Source organism: Gavia stellata, chromosome 12 (assembly GCF_030936135.1).
Source record: "Gavia stellata isolate bGavSte3 chromosome 12, bGavSte3.hap2, whole genome shotgun sequence".
In the NCBI taxonomy this organism is placed as follows: Eukaryota; Metazoa; Chordata; class Aves; order Gaviiformes; family Gaviidae; genus Gavia; species Gavia stellata.
In genome coordinates, this window is record NC_082605.1 from 11,793,654 (window position 1) to 11,813,435 (window position 19,782).

The window sequence follows — 19,782 nt, forward strand, 5'->3', positions numbered from 1 at the left end:
ATTTCGCATGCACGCACTAAAAAAAACATCCCTGAAGACACCGAACTTGGCTCTGCTTGCAGATGGAAAGAAGCAGGCAGAGGCAGCCGTTAGGGCTGCAAAGCATCGGCGGTGCCTCTTGCCAAAAAGCTGGTGCTCTCCTGCCTCGCCCTTTCTGCTAGCGTCAGGGTGGCTAACCCCATCGTCTCTTCTTGGTGCCTTAGGGAAGCAGCCTGGCCCTGGGGACGCTGGCGGTGGCACAAGGATGCCGCTTGCCACCTGGTGCGCCGGTGGTGCCTCAGCAGGGGTGTCAGTGGGTGTAAGCAGAGGTGTGCGCTGAGGACCGGCGTCCAGAGGCCACGGGACCCCCACCTGAGGCGTCTACGAGTGTCCCTGCAGTACTAGGCAGGACTAGGGGCTGGCTGGAACGCAGCCCCTCATCACATCCCTGCGGCCAAGCACCAGCCTGCGCAATGGCGTGCCAGGGCACGGGGAGGCCAGGCCATACCGCCAGCAGCCATCACCAGAGCTGGCACTGCTGGGCTCTGCGTGCCTGGAGGGGTGGCCGTGGAGGGGGGGTCATGAACCGGCTGGAAGAGGCGGGTTGTGGCAGCAGGCAGCTTACCCGCTGCCCCTCCGACGCGGGCTGGCGTGCCCTGCCTGGCAGCGCCTGTGCCTCACGCGATGGCTTGGCACCCCGCCCGTACGGGCCAGCGCGCTCTGCACAATGGCCGGCACGTCTCATGCGAGGGAGGGCACACCTCGCGCCAGGGCAGGCGTGCCACGCGTGGCAGCGGCAACCCCACCCAGTGCCTCGCACGACTGGCACATCCCTCACACACGGGGACCCGATCCTCACGTGGGGATGGGCACGTCCCTCACACGAGGGGACACGTCCCTCACATGGTGCCGGTTACCGCTCTCACCGGGGCTGCCCCCCCGCGCTGCGCGGACAGCCCGGCCGGCGGCCCCGAGGGCCCGCGGAGGCAGCACCCCCGCGGCAGGGCGGAACAGCGGGGCTGCCGGCGGCTGCCCGCCCGCCCTCAAGATGGCGGCGGCGGGGCGGGCGGGGGCGCGCGGCGGGGGCGGGGCGGGGCGGGGCGGCGGGAGCCATGTTGGGGCTGCGGGAGGAGCCGCCGCCGCCACTCCCGGCCGCAGCAGCAGCGGCGGCGGCGGCGCGGCGCAGGGCAGCGGCGCGGGGGGCGGCCATCGCCGCCGCTAGGTGGGGGCGGTGCCGAGCCCAGCCGCCGTGCGCCCGGGCCGGGCGGCGGCCGCCGAGGCACCATGGCGGCGGAGGAGCCGGTGGCCGCCCCGAGCCGCCGCTGCCACCGCCACCACCGGGGGCCGCCTCCGCTGCTGCCGCCGCTGCCGCCGCTGCTGCTGCTGCTGCTCCCTTTGTTTCCCCCCGGGCTGGGGTCCGCCGTGCCGCCGCCGGGCTGGGGTCCGCCGGCCCGCGGGGGCTGCTCCGCCGCCGTGCCATGCTGGGCGGCGGCGGTGCCCCCGGGGCCGCCCGCGCTGCCGCGCCGCCGGTCTCCGTCGCGCTGCCCGCCCCGCGCCGCCCCGCCGCGCCCGCTCCCCTTCCCGTCCCCATCCCCGGGGCGGCGGGGTCGGCGCGCAGCCCCCAACCGCCACCCGCTGTTCCCTCAGTACAACTACCAGGCGGAGGTGGCGGAGAACCAGCCGGCGGGGACGGCGGTGGTGGCGGTGGCGGCCCAGGACCCCGACGGGGGCGAGGCGGGGCGGCTGGTGTACTCCATGGATGCCCTGATGAACAGCCGCTCGCGGGAGCTCTTCAGCATCGACCCGCGGGCCGGGCTCATCACCACCACGCAGGCCCTCGACCGCGAAAGCATGGAGCTGCACTACTTCCGCGTGACAGCCGCCGACCACGGGGTGCCCCGGCTCTCTGCCACCACCATGGTGGCCATCGCCGTGGCTGACCGCAATGACCACGACCCTGTCTTCGAGCAGGGCGAGTACCGGGAGACCATCCGGGAGAACGTGGAGGAGGGATACCCCATCCTGCAGCTGCGGGCCACTGACGTTGACTCCCCGCCCAACGCCAACATTCGCTACCGCTTCGTCAACGAGCGGGCTGCCCATGCTGTCTTCGAGATTGACCCCCGCTCCGGTCTTATCACCACTAGCGGGCCGGTGGACAGGGAGAAGATGGAGAGGTACTCCTTGGTGGTGGAGGCCAATGACCAGGGGAGGGAGCCGGGGCCCCGCTCTGCCACAGTCAAGGTCTACATCACGGTCCTTGACGAGAACGACAACACTCCTCAGTTCAGCGAGAAGCGCTACATCGTCCAGGTGAGGGAGGACATACGGCCCCACACTGAGATCCTGCGTGTCACCGCTACAGACCTTGACAAGGACAACAATGCACTGGTCCACTACAACATCATCAGCGGGAACAGCCGGGGCCAGTTCTCCATCGACAGTGTCACTGGGGAGATACAGGTGGTGGCCCCACTGGATTTTGAGGTGGAGCGGGAGTATGCCCTGCGGATCCGGGCTCAGGATGCGGGGCGCCCTCCCCTCTCTAACAATACTGGCATGGCCAGCATCCAGGTGGTGGACATCAATGACCATGCCCCCATCTTTGTCAGCACCCCTTTCCAAATCTCCGTCCTGGAGAACGCTCCCCTCGGCCACTCTGTCATCCACATCCAGGCCGTGGACGCGGACTACGGCGAGAACTCGCGCCTGGAGTACAAACTGACGGGGGTCTCGGCTGACACACCCTTTGTGGTGAACAGTGCCACAGGGTGGATCACAGTCAGTGGGCCCTTGGACCGGGAGTCAGTCGAGCACTATTTTTTTGGGGTAGAGGCTCGGGACCATGGCTCTCCGTCTTTATCTGCCTCTGCCAGTGTCACCATTACTGTCATGGATGTCAACGACAACCGTCCCGAGTTCACCCAGAAGGAGTACTTCATCCGCCTGAATGAGGATGCAGCCGTAGGGACCAGCGTCCTTAGCGTCACGGCAATCGACCGGGATGTGAACAGTGCCATCACCTACCAGATCACGGGAGGCAACACGCGGAACCGCTTTTCCATCAGCACGCAAGGCGGGATGGGGCTCATCACTCTGTCTCTGCCATTGGACTACAAGCAGGAGAGGCGCTACGTGCTCACCGTGACAGCCTCCGACCGCACCCTGCGTGACAACTGCCACGTTCACATCAATATCACTGATGCCAACACGCACCGGCCCGTGTTCCAGAGTGCCCATTACTCTGTGAGCATCAATGAGGACCGGCCGGTGGGCAGCACTGTGGTGGTGATCAGCGCCACAGACGATGACGTGGGGGAAAACGCCCGAATCACATACTACCTAGAAGACAACGTTCCTCAGTTTCGCATTGATCCAGACTCCGGGGCCATCACTCTCCAGGCAGAATTGGACTATGAGGACCAGGTGACCTACACATTGGCTATCACTGCCAAGGACAACGGGATCCCCCAGAAAGCGGACACCACCTACGTTGAAATCATGGTGAATGACGTTAATGACAATGCCCCGCAGTTCGTCAGCCCTCATTACCAGGGCATGATCTCTGAGGACGCACCTCCCTTCACCAGCGTGCTCCAGATCTCTGCCACTGACCGGGATGCCCACACCAATGGGCGAGTGCAGTACACCTTCCAGAACGGGGAGGATGGAGATGGAGACTTCACCATAGAGCCCACTTCAGGGATCATTCGCACTGTCCGCAGGCTGGACCGTGAGAACGTTCCCGTCTATGAGCTAACTGCCTATGCTGTGGATAGGGGCATCCCTCCTCAGCGAACTCCTGTCCATATCCAGGTCACCGTTCAGGATGTGAATGACAACGCCCCTGTCTTTCCTGCTGAAGAGTTTGAGGTCTTGGTGAAGGAGAACAGCATCGTAGGCTCTGTCGTGGCCCAAATCACAGCTGTCGACCCGGATGAGGGACCCAATGCTCAGATCATGTACCAAATTGTAGAAGGCAACATCCCTGAGATATTCCAGATGGACATCTTTTCTGGGGAGCTCACAGCCTTGATAGACCTGGATTATGAGACAAAACCTGAGTACGTGATTGTAGTGCAGGCCACCTCTGCTCCTCTGGTCAGCAGAGCCACAGTCCACATCAAACTCATTGACCAGAATGACAACAGCCCTGTTCTCAAGAACTTCCAGATCCTGTTCAATAACTATGTGTCCAATAAGTCCAACACCTTCCCCTCGGGGGTCATAGGGAAGGTCCCAGCTTATGACCCAGATGTGTCTGACCGTCTCTTCTACACCTTTGAGCGGGGAAATGAACTGCACTTGTTGATTGTAAATCAATCGAGCGGGGAGCTGAGGCTGAGCCGTAAGCTGGACAACAACCGTCCGCTTGTGGCCTCCATGCTGGTGACCGTCACAGGTAGGGTGCGAAAATCATCAAATTGTTAAACCTTTAGTGCAGTACCTTCAGGGGGGCTCTGCATGGTCCCCCTCAGGAGCCCATTCTGCATCGGGGGGGGCAGGTTGGGGACTGGCAACAAGATTTGGATTGGGAGTCCCTTCCAATCAGGGAATACCGGAGGGGCTGGGAGGGGTGGCACTGGGGGCATGCTGCAGGGGAGTGCTCTGTAAGGGGGCTGAGGCCAGAGGTAGTCTGCAAGAACAAAGCATTGTTACTCAGCTGTGAGGGTTGCTCGTAGCTGCTAGCAAGATACCTTTGGAGCTGCTGTCGCCAGCGAGGCTGTGATGTGCACCGTACGGGGCTGGCCGGGCAAGCAGCTGGTTCTCCAGGTGGCCAAGCTGCCGGCCCAGGGGCTGGCACGCCACTTCGTTCCCAAGCCAGGGTGGCTCTTCTCCCTGCCGGGAATGAGTGCTTCCCCAGCTGCGCTTGAGAGGGAGGGATTGAACTTGGCGTGGAGGGAGCCCTCTTTAAACATACCCATCTGCTGGTAGCAAACGGTTCAGTCCGGATTCTGGCTGTGGCACCTACCGACACCTGCGCTTTCTGGTACGGCTTCTGAAACCTGGTACCACTTTTCTGCAGCTAACTTAGTGTTGCAGGGGACAGCTGTGACAAACCCCAGAGCGTGGTGCTTAAAACTCTCGTATCGTGTGCGTTGCCAGAGTATCCAAATGCAGATGCTAGCGGTAGCTGCCGGGGTGGCTTTGGGGAGTGTTGGGGTCCCCTCTGGCCCAGCTGAGGGCAGGGCAAAGATGGACCTAGGGGCTTGTTCGTGAGCAGTCGGGGTTTAGACCTGGAGCTCCCCGCTGCTTGAGCTTTGCCTTCACCATCAGCCTTTCTTTGCTTGCGGATGTGTGATCTGAAATGGAGGCATCCGTCCATCACTGAACCGAGGAGCAGCTCTGGGGGAGGGAGGGCAAGAGCCCTCTTTGGAGGGGCCAAGTGCTGAATTACCAAGAGTGCCTGGGGAGCCGTACGTTAAATCGTGATGCTCCCCTGACCCTCGGCTACCAGCTGCCCTCCCTTTTCACCTTCTCCCTCTCTCTATCTGGCTTATTCAGCGAGAGGAGGATTTCTTTCAAAAGATGGAGCGAGGGCTTTAAGAGGAGACCTGTTCAAGGCAATCCTGCATGGCCAGCACCAGCCCATTGGTGGATCGGGGCTCTTTGGGGGTTAATTGCAACCACAGGGCTGGCTGAGAGCGGGTGCAGACGCACACATGCCCATCGCTGGAAATGGGGGGTGGTTTTGACCTTTCCAGCTTCTGCCTGAGTGTATTTATGCAAGCCCTGCCTCCTCGCACACTTAACCCTGCACAAAGGCAGGAGACAATCACGTCCCGAAGTCCTGCATCGAGCCGCCTCGCGGCGAGGGGGCCCTTGCAATTAAAGTGTCGTCATCTTCCAGCGGGAAGGGAGACTGGGAGAGGTGCGCTCGTGAAGGAGGGGAGAACATGGAAGGGGAAGAGCTGTACCGGGGAGGGAAGTGATACACTAGAAAACGGACCTTTTGTTGGCTTTGATATTGGCTATGGAGGTGGAGGTCTGGTTTGGTTTTTCCTTCTTTATTGTTTGAAGCCCCCCGCCCAGCTGGCAGCCCCGGCAGCCCCATGCTGTTGCCGTGTGCAGGGGGAGGGTGGGCGGGTGGGTTTGCAGAGCTGGCGGCCAGGACATTCAGACCCGGCTGCATTGTTTGCCCGGGCGCAGCACCACGCCAGAGTACCTTCCTCCTGCAGGAAGGCAACAATAGCACCTAGGTGGGTGTACCGAGGGTCGGCATCCAAGGAGGGAGCGGCTTCCCTGCCTGCCTGTGAGCTTTATGTTCCCTTTGAGGGAGTCTGGAGCCCCCTAAATCGCAGGGCAAAGGGCCTTTCTGCCTGCCTGTGAACTGTGTGTGTTCTCAGCTCAGCCCCTTGTAGGAGGCAGGGAAGACTTGGGCCATCACAAACCAGTGCCTTTCCAGGGGGACTGACAGCCTCAGAACTGACCCCCGCTCTTTGCAGATGTGTGGGCACCAATGGCTGCTAAAAATGGCTCTCGGCTGCTGGGGGTGCAAAACAGTGAGGTAGTGGGCCAGCAGCACAGTGTGAGATCGGGTCATTGTAGGAGACTGACATCGTGTTGTCTTTAAACCATTCCAGACTGGTTTCACTGCGCCAGGCTGGTGGCAAGGGTGGAGGCTGAGCCGCACTCAGCTGTGGCTGCTGCGTTGCCCCTGTTCCTCTGGAGCCCTTTGTACACGGCTCCCCTTGGCCTGCAGCCCAGGAGCTTGCGCTGGTGAGGGGACCTATTTGTCCAAGATGTCTCACCTAAAATCCCAGCCTGGCAGGGAAGACTCCCCCCTAGAGCACATTTGTCCTGACTCCTGTGTCTGAACACATCAAGGTGAGGGTCCCAGGGCTGCCCTGCCTTTCACAACTCGCATGCCTCTCCTCTCTTGAGGAACCCACTCTCAGGAGCTTCCTCCCCTGTTAGGTGCATCACAGATGGAGGTGCTGACCACAGAGTTAGGGTGGGAGACTTAAGGATTTCCATTCCTAGTTAGGGAGTGGTTTTGAAGTCGTCTTGTCTTTAGAGGTACTGGGATAGTGACATTCATACTCTGTGCTGGGTGAGGGAAGTTTGATTTACTTCTGAGATCTCTTAACCTGTCAAGTATCGTCAAAATCTTGTGAGGTCTGCCAAAGCCCTTCAGGAGTGGTGAGGGATGTTCACCTTACCCATACCTGTCTCCTCCTTTCCTGGCTTCTCTGTCTGGAGGTGTTTTACTGCTCCTCAGCTGCAAATGTGAAAGCTACCTCTGTCTGTCCCCAGACCACCCTTGCCATCTCCGAGGTGGCTGCTCACGGTGTTGCAGTCATAGCGGTGGCTTTCGCCCTCTCAGATGCTGGCTCTGCCACTCAGAAGAGGACAAGTGGCGATGCACCAGAGCCTATTTCTGAGCTCCTCGTCCCCCCAAGTGAGGGACAGTGGTGCGTCTCCTCCTGGGTCAGGGAGGCTGCTTGAGCTGAGCTGCCTTCTTCCTGATCCCTGGAGCTCCCTGGGAGGTTGAAGGCCAAAATGTTTGCTGTAGGGGAAGGGGAACCTCTGCTAGTGACAAAGGCTTTTGGGGTTGGAGCGCTGGCTGGAGCCCATGCCTTATGCCACACAGTGGGCTGGGGTGATGCCTGGGGATCCGGAGAGCCTCTGGCAGCATGGGGGGACAGGAGAAATGGGCTTTCACCCTGGCAGACCCAGGAAACTGTTGGGCAGTGGTTGGCAGCCCTGCTCCCCGCAAGAGGTTTCCAGCGCAGGCCTGGAGCTCCATTCCCAGGCTGACAGCACAGCCCCTCCGGAGGAGTCTACTGCCCATCTCACTCTCCAGACAGCGCTCTTCTTTCTGTAGCTTTGCTGCTTTTGAAGCTGGTAATTGTCAGTCTTGGAAGTGCAAACATGATGACCCTGTGGTGCTGCCCAGCACAGGGTTAGAGCCCCTCGTGTCCCTTTTCCCTGCTCCTTTCCCTGTAGGTATGTTTCCAGGGCTCCTCGTTCTGCTGCATGAATATTCACCAGGCACCAGCTCTCCAGCCACAGGATTTAATCAGAAAGGCCGAGCATTCGTGATTAAAATGCCTCCCGGGGGGGTCAGTGCCTCCAGCCAGCTTTGGGCTTTCTTTTAGTAGCTTCCCCCCCCCCATTTGCAGTGGGTCATTCTTTTAACCATCTGCTTCCCCTTGCACAGAGCTGAGGGGGGAGGCAGCCCTGGGTGCGATGCTGAGGTGGGACAGTGTGTTATGCAGGAGCTTACCAAGGAGGGCTGTGAAGCTGGGGCTGGCTCCGCATTGCTGCGGGGAACTGGGAAAGGGGCGCTTTGGCTTTCCTGCTGTGGACTGGGGAATGCCAAAGGCGTCGAGCACCCTGCAGCCCACCTTCTTCCCCAGCCATGGCCTCCTTGCTCCTGGGAGGCATTGCTGGCCTCTGGCCTGCCCCAGGACTCAGCATCGCATCAGCCAAGGCCTAATAACAGCCATTAATCAGGTGGACGTCTGCCTACCCATTGCTGAGCTCTGAGCAGCCCTTGGGGAGAGTGAGAGCTGTCCCCCGGGCCTCGCTTCTGGGTGAACCATGAGCTGGAGAGGAGAGCAGGAGGCAGCTGGGCTTGAACTAAGTTCAAGCTCGCCTTGGCCAGAGAGGCAAACTGCAAGGAGGGGACAAAGGGAGAGGAGAGGGAGTGGGGCCACGGTGTGGCGATGGGCTGGGGCCGCTCTGCCTTATTCCCACTGAGAAGGGAGCTGATGTCAAAGCAGTGGTTTCCCAGGGTGCTGCCCCACCAGGCGGTCCTTCAGGGAGGGATGCGGGGCTGCTGGTGGCTGGGGGAGCATCTTACGCCAAGCACAGCTGAGCAATACTTACGGCTTTCCCCTTGCTCCTGCCTCCCCAGGGCTGGGTGCTCTCAGCAGCCCATGAGGCTCTTGCAGAGAGAAGGTGCTGTGGGGAACGCAGGTGATGATGCCAGTTCCTTGCGCTGAGCCCAGGCAGGTCTAAATCCCCATCCAGCCAGGTGCTGGACGGAGATGTTTGGTAACTGCTGCTCATGCTGCCCTCCATGTCTGAGTTGGCAGGGTGTCACATGGGGGTGGTTTCTCACCTTGCTTCCATATGGGGCAGGAGCAGTTTGATTTCAGAGAGAAGCAACCCCCCTTCCTCCAGGAGATTAGCTCCTGGGTGACTGTACCGGCACTGCTGCTCCCCCAGCCCGGTGCGAGCCTTATCTCCAGAGCACCAGCCCCAGCGCGCAGCCTGGTGCTTGCACAGGAATTCGCAGGATTGCCAGAAAGCTTTCACCTTCTGAAGAGTAGAAGAGAGAGAGAGGGGGGAAAAAAGGGAGACATTTCAATCTTTAAATCCTCCTGCACTGCAAGCTTCAAACAGGGCTGAGGGAAAGCAAAAGGCTTTGCAGCGCGGCAGCCACGGGGACAGAGGAACAGTAAAGGCAGCTTTGCATGCGAGGCTTGGACCTGGGGCATTGGCAGGGGATGGAGGGCTTTGCACCCCCCGGCCCTCAGTGGGGCTGGGCCTGACCAGGGTGCTGGCAACAGCCATGTGATGCTGTCACCCATGGGGCATTAGCACTGGGGTGCTGACAATGGGCTGGAAGATGGATCGCCCCGTTTCACCAGGAGCATTGAGGCTCTTGAGCCTTGTCAAGCGTTTCTGGGGCCACAGATGTAGGCGTAGTCCTTGCCTCCTGATGCTGAAGCCTGGCTCTGCCTGCTTGGGGTGGAGGGCCCTTAAGAAAGGGGACTGGGGAGAGAGGAGGTGTCCTGGAGCAACAGACAGGCTTCTCCCCTTCCTGGGTGCCCCGGCCAAAGCTGCTAGCAAAGGTACCCGGGGTGGCCTGAGCGAGGGGGACCTTGGCAGGCTGCTTTGTGGGATACCTCCTGGCAAAGCCACTGGCTGGGGTCATGTGGAAAGGAGAGTTAATAGCTGAAAAATAAAACCACTGCCCAAACTTCTGCCTGGGCAGAGAGGGGGAAGAGCGATGGGCCCAGCAAAGGGCCAGGCAGCTTGCATTTGGGCAGTGTAAAGTGGTGAGGCTAGGGAATGGGCTGGGGCACTCATGCTCTGGGAGGGACTGGTGGGAGTTTTAGCTGAGCAAGGTATGGGGCTTACTGCCTTGCAGGTCCCCAGCTGGGGTAATTACAGTCTGTGTCCCACTGGGAGGGGTGCTGTGTGCCTGCCTGTGCTTGTAGCAGGGTTTCCTGGAGGAATTAGTAACATGGTCACATCTGTTTGTCTGTCCAGCTCCCATCTTGGCCAGTATTTCCTAATTTGCAGCAGGGTATGACCTTCCAAGGTAGCGGGATTCACTGGGTTTCTGGGAGCTGGGTAGGTGGGATGAGGCAGGGGGCCCCAAATTGCATAGCTTTTGGGGTGGGTGCCATGGTGAGAGCAGTGCCATTCATTGCCTGTCCAGGCTGGTGCTGCGCAGCCTGTGCCCCTGCAGCCTGAGCTGCTGGCACTTGAGGGGTGAGATGCTGCTAACGGCCAGGGCCCTGGGAGAGAGCAGGCGGGCATGCTGGCACGCTCCAAGTGTGCATGCACGCTCTTGTGTTCGCACCTGGGAGATCACTCACATGGTGCGAGGTCCCAAGGGGAGGGAGTTTGTTTTCAAGGAAAATAAAGATTAAAGAGAATTAAACAAACCAAAGATGGGCTGAGGGAGGAAGAGATGCGGAGCAGATGGTGAGAAGGGGGGAAGGAAGCAGGGAGACCGGCACAAAAGGCTTGGAGACCCTGGAGGAGAGAGGAAGGAAACAACAGGAGGAGAGCGCAGGGAAAGGCAGCGTGGGGGAGGCAGACAGGGTGCAGTGGGGAAGCAAAACACCCCAGGCCCTGGCATCCACTCCTGTGTTTGCCCAACCTCCTGCTGGGACTTCCTTCTGCCTGAATCTCACCAGCATCTTTGTTCCTGAGAGCTCAGTTTGCTGCCGAGATCCAGGACAGGGAGGAAACCTGAGAGTTATCTCAGTAGAGAGCCTGAGGGGAGGGAGAAGGTGCAGCCACACTGACCACTCCCCCTCTAGCCCAGGTGGCACCCTGCTAGCCCCCGAGGCTGTGGCTCCAAGCTTTCTTAGCCAAGGACTTGGGCCTTTTAGGTACTGCACTGAGGTGCAGGGCTCTGCCCTGGGGTAGGAGGGAGAAGACCTTCCAAGCAGCAGGCAAAGACCTGCAGCATGTCCCTGTTCCCTCCCGCAGATGGTATCCACAGTGTGACGGCCCAGTGCGTCCTGCGAGTGATCATCATCACAGAGGACATGTTGGCTAACAGCATCACAGTGCGGCTGGAGAACATGTGGCAGGAACGCTTCCTCTCCCCACTGCTGTCCACCTTCCTGGAAGGGGTGGCCACCGTGCTTGCGATGCCCAAGGAAGACATCTTCATCTTCAACATCCAGAATGACACGGACGTGGGCGGCACGGTGCTCAATGTCAGCTTCTCGGCCATGGCGCCGCGGGGCGGGCGCTACTTCAGCTCGGAGGAGCTGCAGGAGCAGCTGTACATGAAGCGCATGGCGCTGACAGGCGCCTCCATGCTGGAGGTGCTGCCCTTTGATGACAACGTCTGCCTGCGGGAGCCCTGCCAGAACTACATGAAGTGCATCTCTGTCCTCAAGTTCGACAGCTCGGCCCCCTTCATTGCCTCCCCCTCCACCCTCTTTCGACCCATCCATCCCATCACCGGCCTGCGGTGCCGCTGCCCACAGGGCTTCACCGGGGACTACTGCGAAACAGAGATCAACCTCTGCTACTCCAACCCCTGCCTGAATGGCGGGATCTGCACCCGCAAGGAGGGGGGATACACGTGCGTTTGCCGCCGGCACTTCAGCGGTGAGTGCCCAGGGCTGGGGGCTGGGGGGGAATGGGTGAGCAGGTCCCTTGGCATTTTTGTCTCCATGGTGGGGGGCTTTTCCCAGCAGGATGGCAGGTGGTGAAGCCCCTCTTTGCCTGCAGAGGTCTGACTGCTCCCAGTCTCTCCATGTTTCCACGGTGCTGGATGCGCAGGGCTGAGGTTGCCATAGAAATCTGTCTTGTAGGGAGGTGGCATGGAGGGCTCTTGGGGACCCTGGCCACCACCTCCCAGCCTTTTTCACAGACCAGGAAGACCAGGTTGGACCATGCCAGGCGGGGGCACAGGAGTCTCCTCGGCCCTGCCCCATGCCAGTGTGGCAATGGGCTCTGGGACCATTGGAGGTGCTGGTTTCAGCCCATGCCAGTCTTCAGCTGGTCTGGCACAGGTGTGGAGCCCATGCGCAGTGGATGAGCTGCTGCCCACTGAAAATGGAAGGGGGGGCTGGGCCTAGCTGCCCCACTGGGCAGGATCCAATCCAGGCAGATCTGGTCCTAGTCATGGGGGGAATCCCTGGGCAGGCCAGTGTCTTGTTGCCCCAAGTCCTCAACAGGCTGTGGAGACCTGTGTCTGGACACGGGCAACCTAGGGGTGAGGGAGGGTGGACTGTGGCTGCTGGGGAGGGAGCCCCTGCTTTGCCCTCCCCACTGGGAGGGAACGCGGCAGCAGATGGCGGCCTTGGAGCTGCTCTCCTGTTGGTGGCTCCTGGTGAGATAAGCAGAGTCAGTGGTAATTAACCCCCAGCATTTGAAGCGTGAACAGCCATTAGCAGAAGGGTTAATGAGCTCATTTCCCTGTCACTTCATGCTGTCTCCTCATCCTCCTTGCATGCCACTGAGCAAGTAAGTAATGGGAGCAGGGCCTGGGGCGTAGGACTGCAGCTGAGCGGTTCCCTGCGTGCTGCAGGGACAGCACGGGAAAAGGGGCTGGACAGACCCCCTGCACTATACTGCTGAGCTGGCTTGGGGCATCCCTGTTAGCGATGCCCGCAAGGGTATTTGGTGTCCGTCATCTGGCTGGTTTTCCCTCGGTTTTTGCTCTTCCGTCAGAGCTTGCCTGCAGGGTTAGGAGGCTCCTGGTTCTATGGGTGAGACTTTCATAGCTGTTGGCAGGGGAGCTCAGCGGTGCTGGGCTGTCCCCACACCCCAGAGCCAGGACTGCGATGCCTGTCCCAGGCTTGTGCAGTGGCTGTGCCCACTCAGTGGCTGAGGCACTCTCAGCATCGCCAGGACTTCCCTGGCTTGTCCTTGTCTCTCCATCCTTAGGACCGTGCAGCCCAGCTGTGGCCAGTCCCCTCCTGTCCCATTCCTGTGCCATCCTGGGTCCAAACTTGCCCCTTCAGCCGGAGCTGGCATCCCATCCAGCCCAGGGGCTCAAGTTGCAGGGCTGGCAGTGGTAGCTAGCTTGCTGGCTACTGTGCAGAACACCTGGGTGACACTTGGGTTGTCATATCCTTCGCCTGCCCCCAGCCGCCCCACAAACTCCAGCCTGTTGGCTGCCCTACCCCAAACCCGGGCTGAGGTCTGCACCACCAGGGCAAGGAATGGATGGGCGGCTGCTGCGTGCGTGCCCCCCAGTCGCGATGTGTCCCAAGCCTCCCGTCTCCCTCCCTCCAGGTGAGAACTGCGAAGTGGACAGCCGCTCAGGGCACTGCGTGCCCGGCGTGTGCCGCAATGGCGGCACCTGCACCAACAGCGCCGACGGGGGCTTTCGCTGCCAGTGCCCGGCGGGCGGCTTTGAGATGCCCTTCTGCGAGGTGTCCACGCGCTCCTTCCCACCGCGATCCTTCATCATGTTCCGGGGCCTGCGCCAGCGCTTCCACCTCACCCTCGCCCTCTCGTGAGTCCTCTCCCTCCTCTGCTGGACACCGGTACCCAGGTCCTGTTCTGGTGGCTCTTGTGCACCCTGGGCCTATCCAGGGACTCGCTGGTGCTCTCCAGACCCCTGTGTTACTGGCTTTGCCTCTCCATGGGGCTGCCCTGGTGCCTTTAGCCAAAGGGCTCTGCATCTGCACTGGCATGTCTCCCCTGGCATCAGCTCGTCCCTTCCTTCAGTGCCTCTGCCCTTCCCTGCTGCCAGCTCTCTGCCTCCGTGCCAGGCCCTCCCATGTTCCCAAATCATCCACTGGATCAAGCTCCCAGCCCATTCCCAGCTGGGCTTGCAACTGGGGCCAGGGCCAGGTCTCACCTTGTCCCTGTGCTGGGATGCCGGTACGTGCCACGGGAGAGTGGGGATCTCCGCGTGCTTCTTGCACACACCCTGCCCTCCCGCTTCCTCCCTTGCCCCAGGTTCAGCACCATGGAGCCCAGCGGCCTCCTGCTCTACAATGGGCGCCTGAACGAGAGGCACGACTTCCTGGCGGTGGAGATCATCCAGGGGCAGGTCCAGCTGAAATACTCCACAGGTAGGCTCGGCCCTGTCTGTCGCGGGATTTGTGCCGTGGGAGCTGCGAGAAGGCCTGCGCTGAGCGGGGAGAGCGGGGTGCTGCCCTGGATGGAGCCCATGCTAAGGGAGACGGGGTTGAGAGAGGTGTTGGTGAGCGTCAGTGGATGGCACAGAGGACGGGTGTGTGTCTCAGGACCCTCCCTAGGCTTAGGAGTGCAAGTGCAGCAGTGGGGTTGTGAGCACAAACTGGGACAAACCCTTCTGAGGTCTCCCCTGCCGTTCTGCCCCATTATATCATCCGGAGCTTCATCTCCTGCCTCGCCATGAACCAGTCTGGAGAGGAGGAGCCTCTTGGGAGGGTGTTTGCTATCCTGTTGGTCTCATCCCTGCTGCCTCGTGCCATTGCTGTGCCCATCCTGTGCCCATTCTGCCCTAATGGGTGTCGGGATCAGCTGCCAGGAGCACTGAGCCCTCATGTTAACAGCTGGGGCTTCCTTCCTGTCCTGTATCCAGTACTCCTCTCCCCTGCGCACAGCACCTGGTGGCCATCCTGCTGCTGTTCTGACTGCGCTGGTCTCCTCAGGGCAAGGCCCAGCAGTAAGTGGCTGGCAAGGGGCTGGCCGCACAGTGCCAGGGCACCCTGGCAGTCTGCCTGGACGGAGGAGCCATCCCAGGGTACTGGCTGCCGGTCCCAGGGCTGTGATTCCCCTGCCCTACTCCTGCCACAAGGCCACAGCAGGCAGGGGCCGGCGTGCCAAGCTTGTCTCTCTGAAGCCCTTCTCCATCCCTGTGTGAGGCTGTCGGCGGTGCGGAGGGCTTGGTGCCTGCAGGAGGGGCGGGTGTGTCCGAGGACTGTCTGGCTTCCCTCAGTGTGCCATCATCCCTGTCCCCACAGGAGAGTCCAGCACGGTGGTGAGCCCCTACCTGCCGGGGGGTGTGAGTGATGGGCAGTGGCACACGCTGCAGCTCCGCTACTACAACAAGGTACGTGCGCCCCAGCTGTCCCCCCACGCGCATGGGTCTCTCCCCGCGAGGCATGAGCAAGCAGCTCTGGTTTTCCTGTTCTCCAGCCCTGCCCCATGAGGGAGGCTGTGGAGAGAAGGTAGAGGTGGTTTTCAGCCCTTGGGGGTGGGTGCAGTGGAGCAGACAGCCAGGTGCAGGGGGAGATTGACACTCAGGACCAGAAATGTGCTCTGTGCAGTGTCCTCACCCATACCCAATTCTGGTGCTGCTTGCTGGGCTCGGCCAGAGATGTGCCTCCTACTTTGCTCACACTCCAGCAGTGCAGCTGTGCCTGGGCTCAGGCCCTTTCCTTGCTGTTGTGCGAGCTCTTGGGTGCCTGGGTCTGGGGGCATGTGTTCTGCTAATGCCTTGCGTTTGGTTTCAGCCCAAGGTCAGTGCCCTGGGGGTTGTGCAGGGCCCCTCCAAGGACAAGGTGGCCGTCTTAACAGTGGATGAATGCGACGCCTCAGTGGCCCTGCAGTTTGGCAGTGAAATCGGGAACTACTCCTGTGCTGCAGAGGGTGTGCAGACCAGCTCGAAGAAGTGAGTTCCTCAGGGACTGTGTGTGGAGAGGAGCAGGGCACCTCGGTCCACTGCAGAGTCAGCCCTTCACATCTGGGACAGCTGTAGTTCCAGGGGCCTTGGCTGTGTGTGCCTGTCCCTGAGGATTTCTGATTCCCAGCCCCTTGCACTGGAGAGCCAGGTGTCTGGCCTGAGGTCGCTGTGGCTCTTAAAGCCCTGGGCTTTTGTCCTTGCAGGTCCCTGGACCTCACAGGTCCCTTGCTCCTCGGAGGGGTGCCCAACCTGCCGGAAAACTTCCCTGTCACTCACCGGGACTTTGTAGGATGCATGAGAGACCTGTACATTGACAGCAAACGCATCGACCTGGCCTCCTACATTGCCAACAACGGAACTGCTGCAGGTACTGGTGCCTCTGCTCCTGCCAGCCTCTGCCCTGGGAATTGCCCCTCCTGCTCACGCAGCAGCACTGCCGGGGTGTAACAGTGGTGTGGCAGCACAGCTGGAGCTGAACAGCTTCCCATTGGGAAAAGACACCTTCAGATCCCCCTAAATGAGCCAGTCCCCATTCCAGCTAATGTTCTGGGGATGTCCTCTGATCCCAAGTGCAGAGCCTGCAGATCTGGCCTGTCTGGGAGATGCTAGGTAGTCAGTCCAGCTCCACAGTGTCTTTCTTCTTCCTCATCCCTAAGCAGGCAGGATCTGTACTGAGAGGCTGAGCAGCTGGGCTTGCCCCTCTGGCAGCCAGGGAAAGGGCTGGGGAGAGGTGGTGAGCAGGTCAAGGCTGATGTGGGTGACTTTGATACCTCCAGGCTGCCATGCCAAGCACACGTTCTGTGACTCCAGCCCCTGTAAGAACGGCGGGACCTGCTCTGTCAGCTGGGGGACCTACTCCTGCCTCTGTCCTGTTGGCTTTGGGGGCAAAGACTGCCGCCACCGTGAGTAAGCGGGTGCTGCTGGGTGTGGACAGGGTGGGTACGGGCAAGACTCTGCTGGGTTTGCTGTGGAAGCAGGGTAAGGGGTCTGTGTGAGATGAACTAGCTCTGTTGTCCCTGCATCTAGTGCTCCCTATGTAGTGCTCATCCCTTCTCACCTCCACTTTGCTTTCCAGCCATGCACCATGCCCACTATTTCCAGGGCAACAGTGTCCTGACCTGGGACTTCAAGACAGACATGAAGATCTCAGTGCCGTGGTACCTGGGGCTGGCATTTCGGACACGCCAGCCAGATGGGGTGCTTCTGCAGGCCCATGCCGGCCAGTATACCACGCTGCTCTGCCAGGTAGGGCCACAGCCTCAGCTGCAGCACTGTGCCCCAGCCTCTACTGCCATCCGCCCCAGGAGAGCGGGAGGACCCTGCTCCCCACGTTGACTCCAGCCCAAGCAGAGGGTGGTTGCGGGGAGAGGTGTTTAGCAGGGCTGGGTTTCCCTCCCCATGCTCAGAGCTTAGGCTGGAGGCAGCCAGAGGTGGCAAGGCTTTCGCTCACTGCTGCCATTGCTGGCTTCCTCTCTGCAGCTGGCTGGGGGCCTGCTCTCCTTCATGGTGAGCAGGGGGTCCGGCCGCAGCACCAGCCTCCTCCTGGACCAGCTGCGGCTCAGCGATGGGAGATGGCACGACCTCCAGCTGGAGCTGCGGGATGTCCGCAGTGGGCGAGACTCGCGCTATGTCATCACCCTCACCCTGGACTTCGGGCTCTACCAGGTAAGTGCTGCTTGAGACTCTGGCACCAGGACAGGAACCATGGAGGATGCTTGGCATACAAAGGCTGGGCTGGGCCTTTGCACCCTCAGAGAGGGCTGGGGCAGGAGAGGGACAGGGCTGGGGCAGGGCTGATGCCAGTTGCCCCATGTTACTCCCTGTCCTTCTACAGGACACGGTGGTTGTTGGAAATGAGCTGCATGGCCTGAAAGTGAAACACCTGCACGTGGGGGGAGTTCTGGGATCTGGTGAGGTGCAGAACGGGCTGAGGGGCTGCATACAGGTGAGTCCATTGCTCCGAGCCTTCCCTTTCCAGCGGGTCTGTTACATGGAGGGGTGGAAACACAGGCATGGCAGCTGCTGCCAGCATCCATCCTGCTGGTGACACTCTCCCTCTGAGCATTCAGGGCTCCGAGGTGTTGTGGGGCAGCCATAAATCAATGCAGCAGGGGTGATGGGGGGTGGCTGCCCCTGGAGGTTTGTGGAGGGCAGGAGGACTGGAGCCTCGCGTGTGTGTCCTGGCTTCACTGTGAATTTGTTACGTGCATTGCAGGGTGTGCGACTGGGTGACAGTGTCACCGGGACTGCGCTGCCCAAGCCCAGCCATGCCCTGCGGGTGGAGGCTGGCTGCAGTGTGCCAAGCCCCTGTGATTCCAGCCCCTGCCCGGCCAACAGTGTCTGCAAGGACGAGTGGCAGAGCTACTCCTGCGTCTGCCAGCCAGGTAGGGCCTGCAGTGCCCTGCCACCCCTTTGCTCTCCATGCCTGTCTGTCTTCTCCTCTCCCATTGTGGCTCCCTCCTGTCCTGTGACTGCTCTCCTGCCGATCTCTTGGGCAAGTCCTGGGCCCAGAAACCCCCACCAGACACTTGTTAGTTTTTGTGGGGAACAAAATCCCTCCTGAGCCCACTGAATTCACTCCTTGGTGCTCTGGCCCCTCTCAGGGGAAAGGTGCTTGCTTTATATGGTGCTCTCTGTCTACTCCTCAGGGTACTACGGAGGGGACTGCGTGGATGTGTGTCACCTCAACCCCTGCAAGAACAAGTCAGTGTGTCGCCGCAAGCCAGGCTCACCCCTGGGCTACATGTGCGAGTGCGGAGGGAACTTTTTCGGGCAGTACTGCGAGCACAGGTGAGATGTGGGGCACAGGGCAGGGCCATGGCCTCCATGCCTGGCTCTGTGCTGCCCTGTCATCCTGGCTACATGGCCAGGGACCTCTCAGTGCCACCCAGCTCCTTGGAGCTGCTGAGCAGCTGGGCTGGTGGGAGGAGAAGGCCTGGGTGATTTGGTTGTTGTAACAGTGGAGGTATTTCTCTCCCTAGGATGGACCAGCAGTGTCCGAAGGGCTGGTGGGGGAACCCCACCTGCGGGCCCTGTAACTGTGATGTGAACAAGGGCTTTGACCCTGACTGCAACAAAACCAACGGGCAGTGCCACTGCAAGGTGAGGGGCAGCTGTGCCCATGGGGACGTGGCCCATGGCTTGCCTGGATCCCTGCTCATCCTTGATGCCGTTCCTTGTCCCCTCCAAAAGCCTGGCAGCTGCCCAGGCCCTGTTTTGTGTGCCCACCTCTGAGCTGGATCGCTGCTCAGCTCTTCTGTGCAGCCCTCCTGCCCAGCACGATGATGATGGGGACAGTGGGGGTGCTTGCAAATCGGGAGAGCCTGACCCTTCTCTGCCCCAGCTCCAGAGATTCCCCAGGTGCCAGCCTCAGCTGCTGTCCTGATGGGCTGTCTGATGGCTGTTCCTGTCTCCCCCCAGGACTTCCACTACCACCCCAAAGGCAGTGACACCTGCCTGCCTTGCGACTGCTACCCTGTGGGCTCCACCTCGCGCTCCTGTGACAAGGAGACGGGCCGGTGCCACTGCCGGCCGGGGGTCATTGGGCGCCAGTGCAATAGCTGCGACAGCCCTTTTGCCGAGGTGACGCCCAGTGGCTGCGAGGGTGAGTGTGGGCACGGCGGGGCGGTGGTGCTGCAGGGCTTGGCATCGGTGGCCTCCCTCTGTGACTGGCCCCTCGGGGTGCGTGTCTCCACAGTACTCTACGACGGCTGCCCCAAAAGCCTGAAGGCAGGTGTGTGGTGGCCCCAGACCAAGTTTGGCTTCTCAGCTGTGGTGCTGTGTCCCAAAGGCTCCTTGGGTGAGTGGGCGATGTGATGGGAAGGGGAGGGGAGGGGGCAGCCTGGCTGTCCTGCCAGGGGCTGTGGCAGCCCCAGCAATACCACTCTTCTCGTGCTGCCCCAGTCCTGTTTAGCTGGGCTTGGGGGCTGGGAGAAGGAAGTTGGAGGAGAACGTGCCGCAGCCTTGGGGAGAGCAGAGGGGGCTGGCCACAGGGCTGGGGCTGGGAACAGGCTGTAGGGTCTAGGCCC

At 60.9% G+C, this 19,782-nt stretch overlaps 1 protein-coding gene across 1 annotated transcript in view; it reads left to right on the top strand.

The window, feature by feature from the left end:
* The first annotated feature begins 1,719 nt into the window (after window positions 1–1,719).
* The window catches only part of CELSR3 (cadherin EGF LAG seven-pass G-type receptor 3), a 30,843-nt gene continuing 12,780 nt past the window's right edge, over window positions 1,720–19,782 (top strand). The window contains exons 1-16 of the mRNA XM_059823340.1: window positions 1,720–4,381; window positions 11,161–11,793; window positions 13,429–13,651; window positions 14,101–14,216; window positions 15,093–15,181; window positions 15,585–15,742; window positions 15,958–16,121; window positions 16,531–16,656; window positions 16,830–16,999; window positions 17,234–17,419; window positions 17,589–17,699; window positions 17,970–18,138; window positions 18,403–18,544; window positions 18,736–18,856; window positions 19,175–19,358; window positions 19,452–19,553. Of these exons, the coding sequence (XP_059679323.1) occupies window positions 1,735–4,381; window positions 11,161–11,793; window positions 13,429–13,651; window positions 14,101–14,216; window positions 15,093–15,181; window positions 15,585–15,742; window positions 15,958–16,121; window positions 16,531–16,656; window positions 16,830–16,999; window positions 17,234–17,419; window positions 17,589–17,699; window positions 17,970–18,138; window positions 18,403–18,544; window positions 18,736–18,856; window positions 19,175–19,358; window positions 19,452–19,553 (5,341 nt within the window). The 5' untranslated portion in view covers window positions 1,720–1,734. The remainder of the gene's footprint in view (window positions 4,382–11,160; window positions 11,794–13,428; window positions 13,652–14,100; window positions 14,217–15,092; window positions 15,182–15,584; window positions 15,743–15,957; window positions 16,122–16,530; window positions 16,657–16,829; window positions 17,000–17,233; window positions 17,420–17,588; window positions 17,700–17,969; window positions 18,139–18,402; window positions 18,545–18,735; window positions 18,857–19,174; window positions 19,359–19,451; window positions 19,554–19,782) is intronic.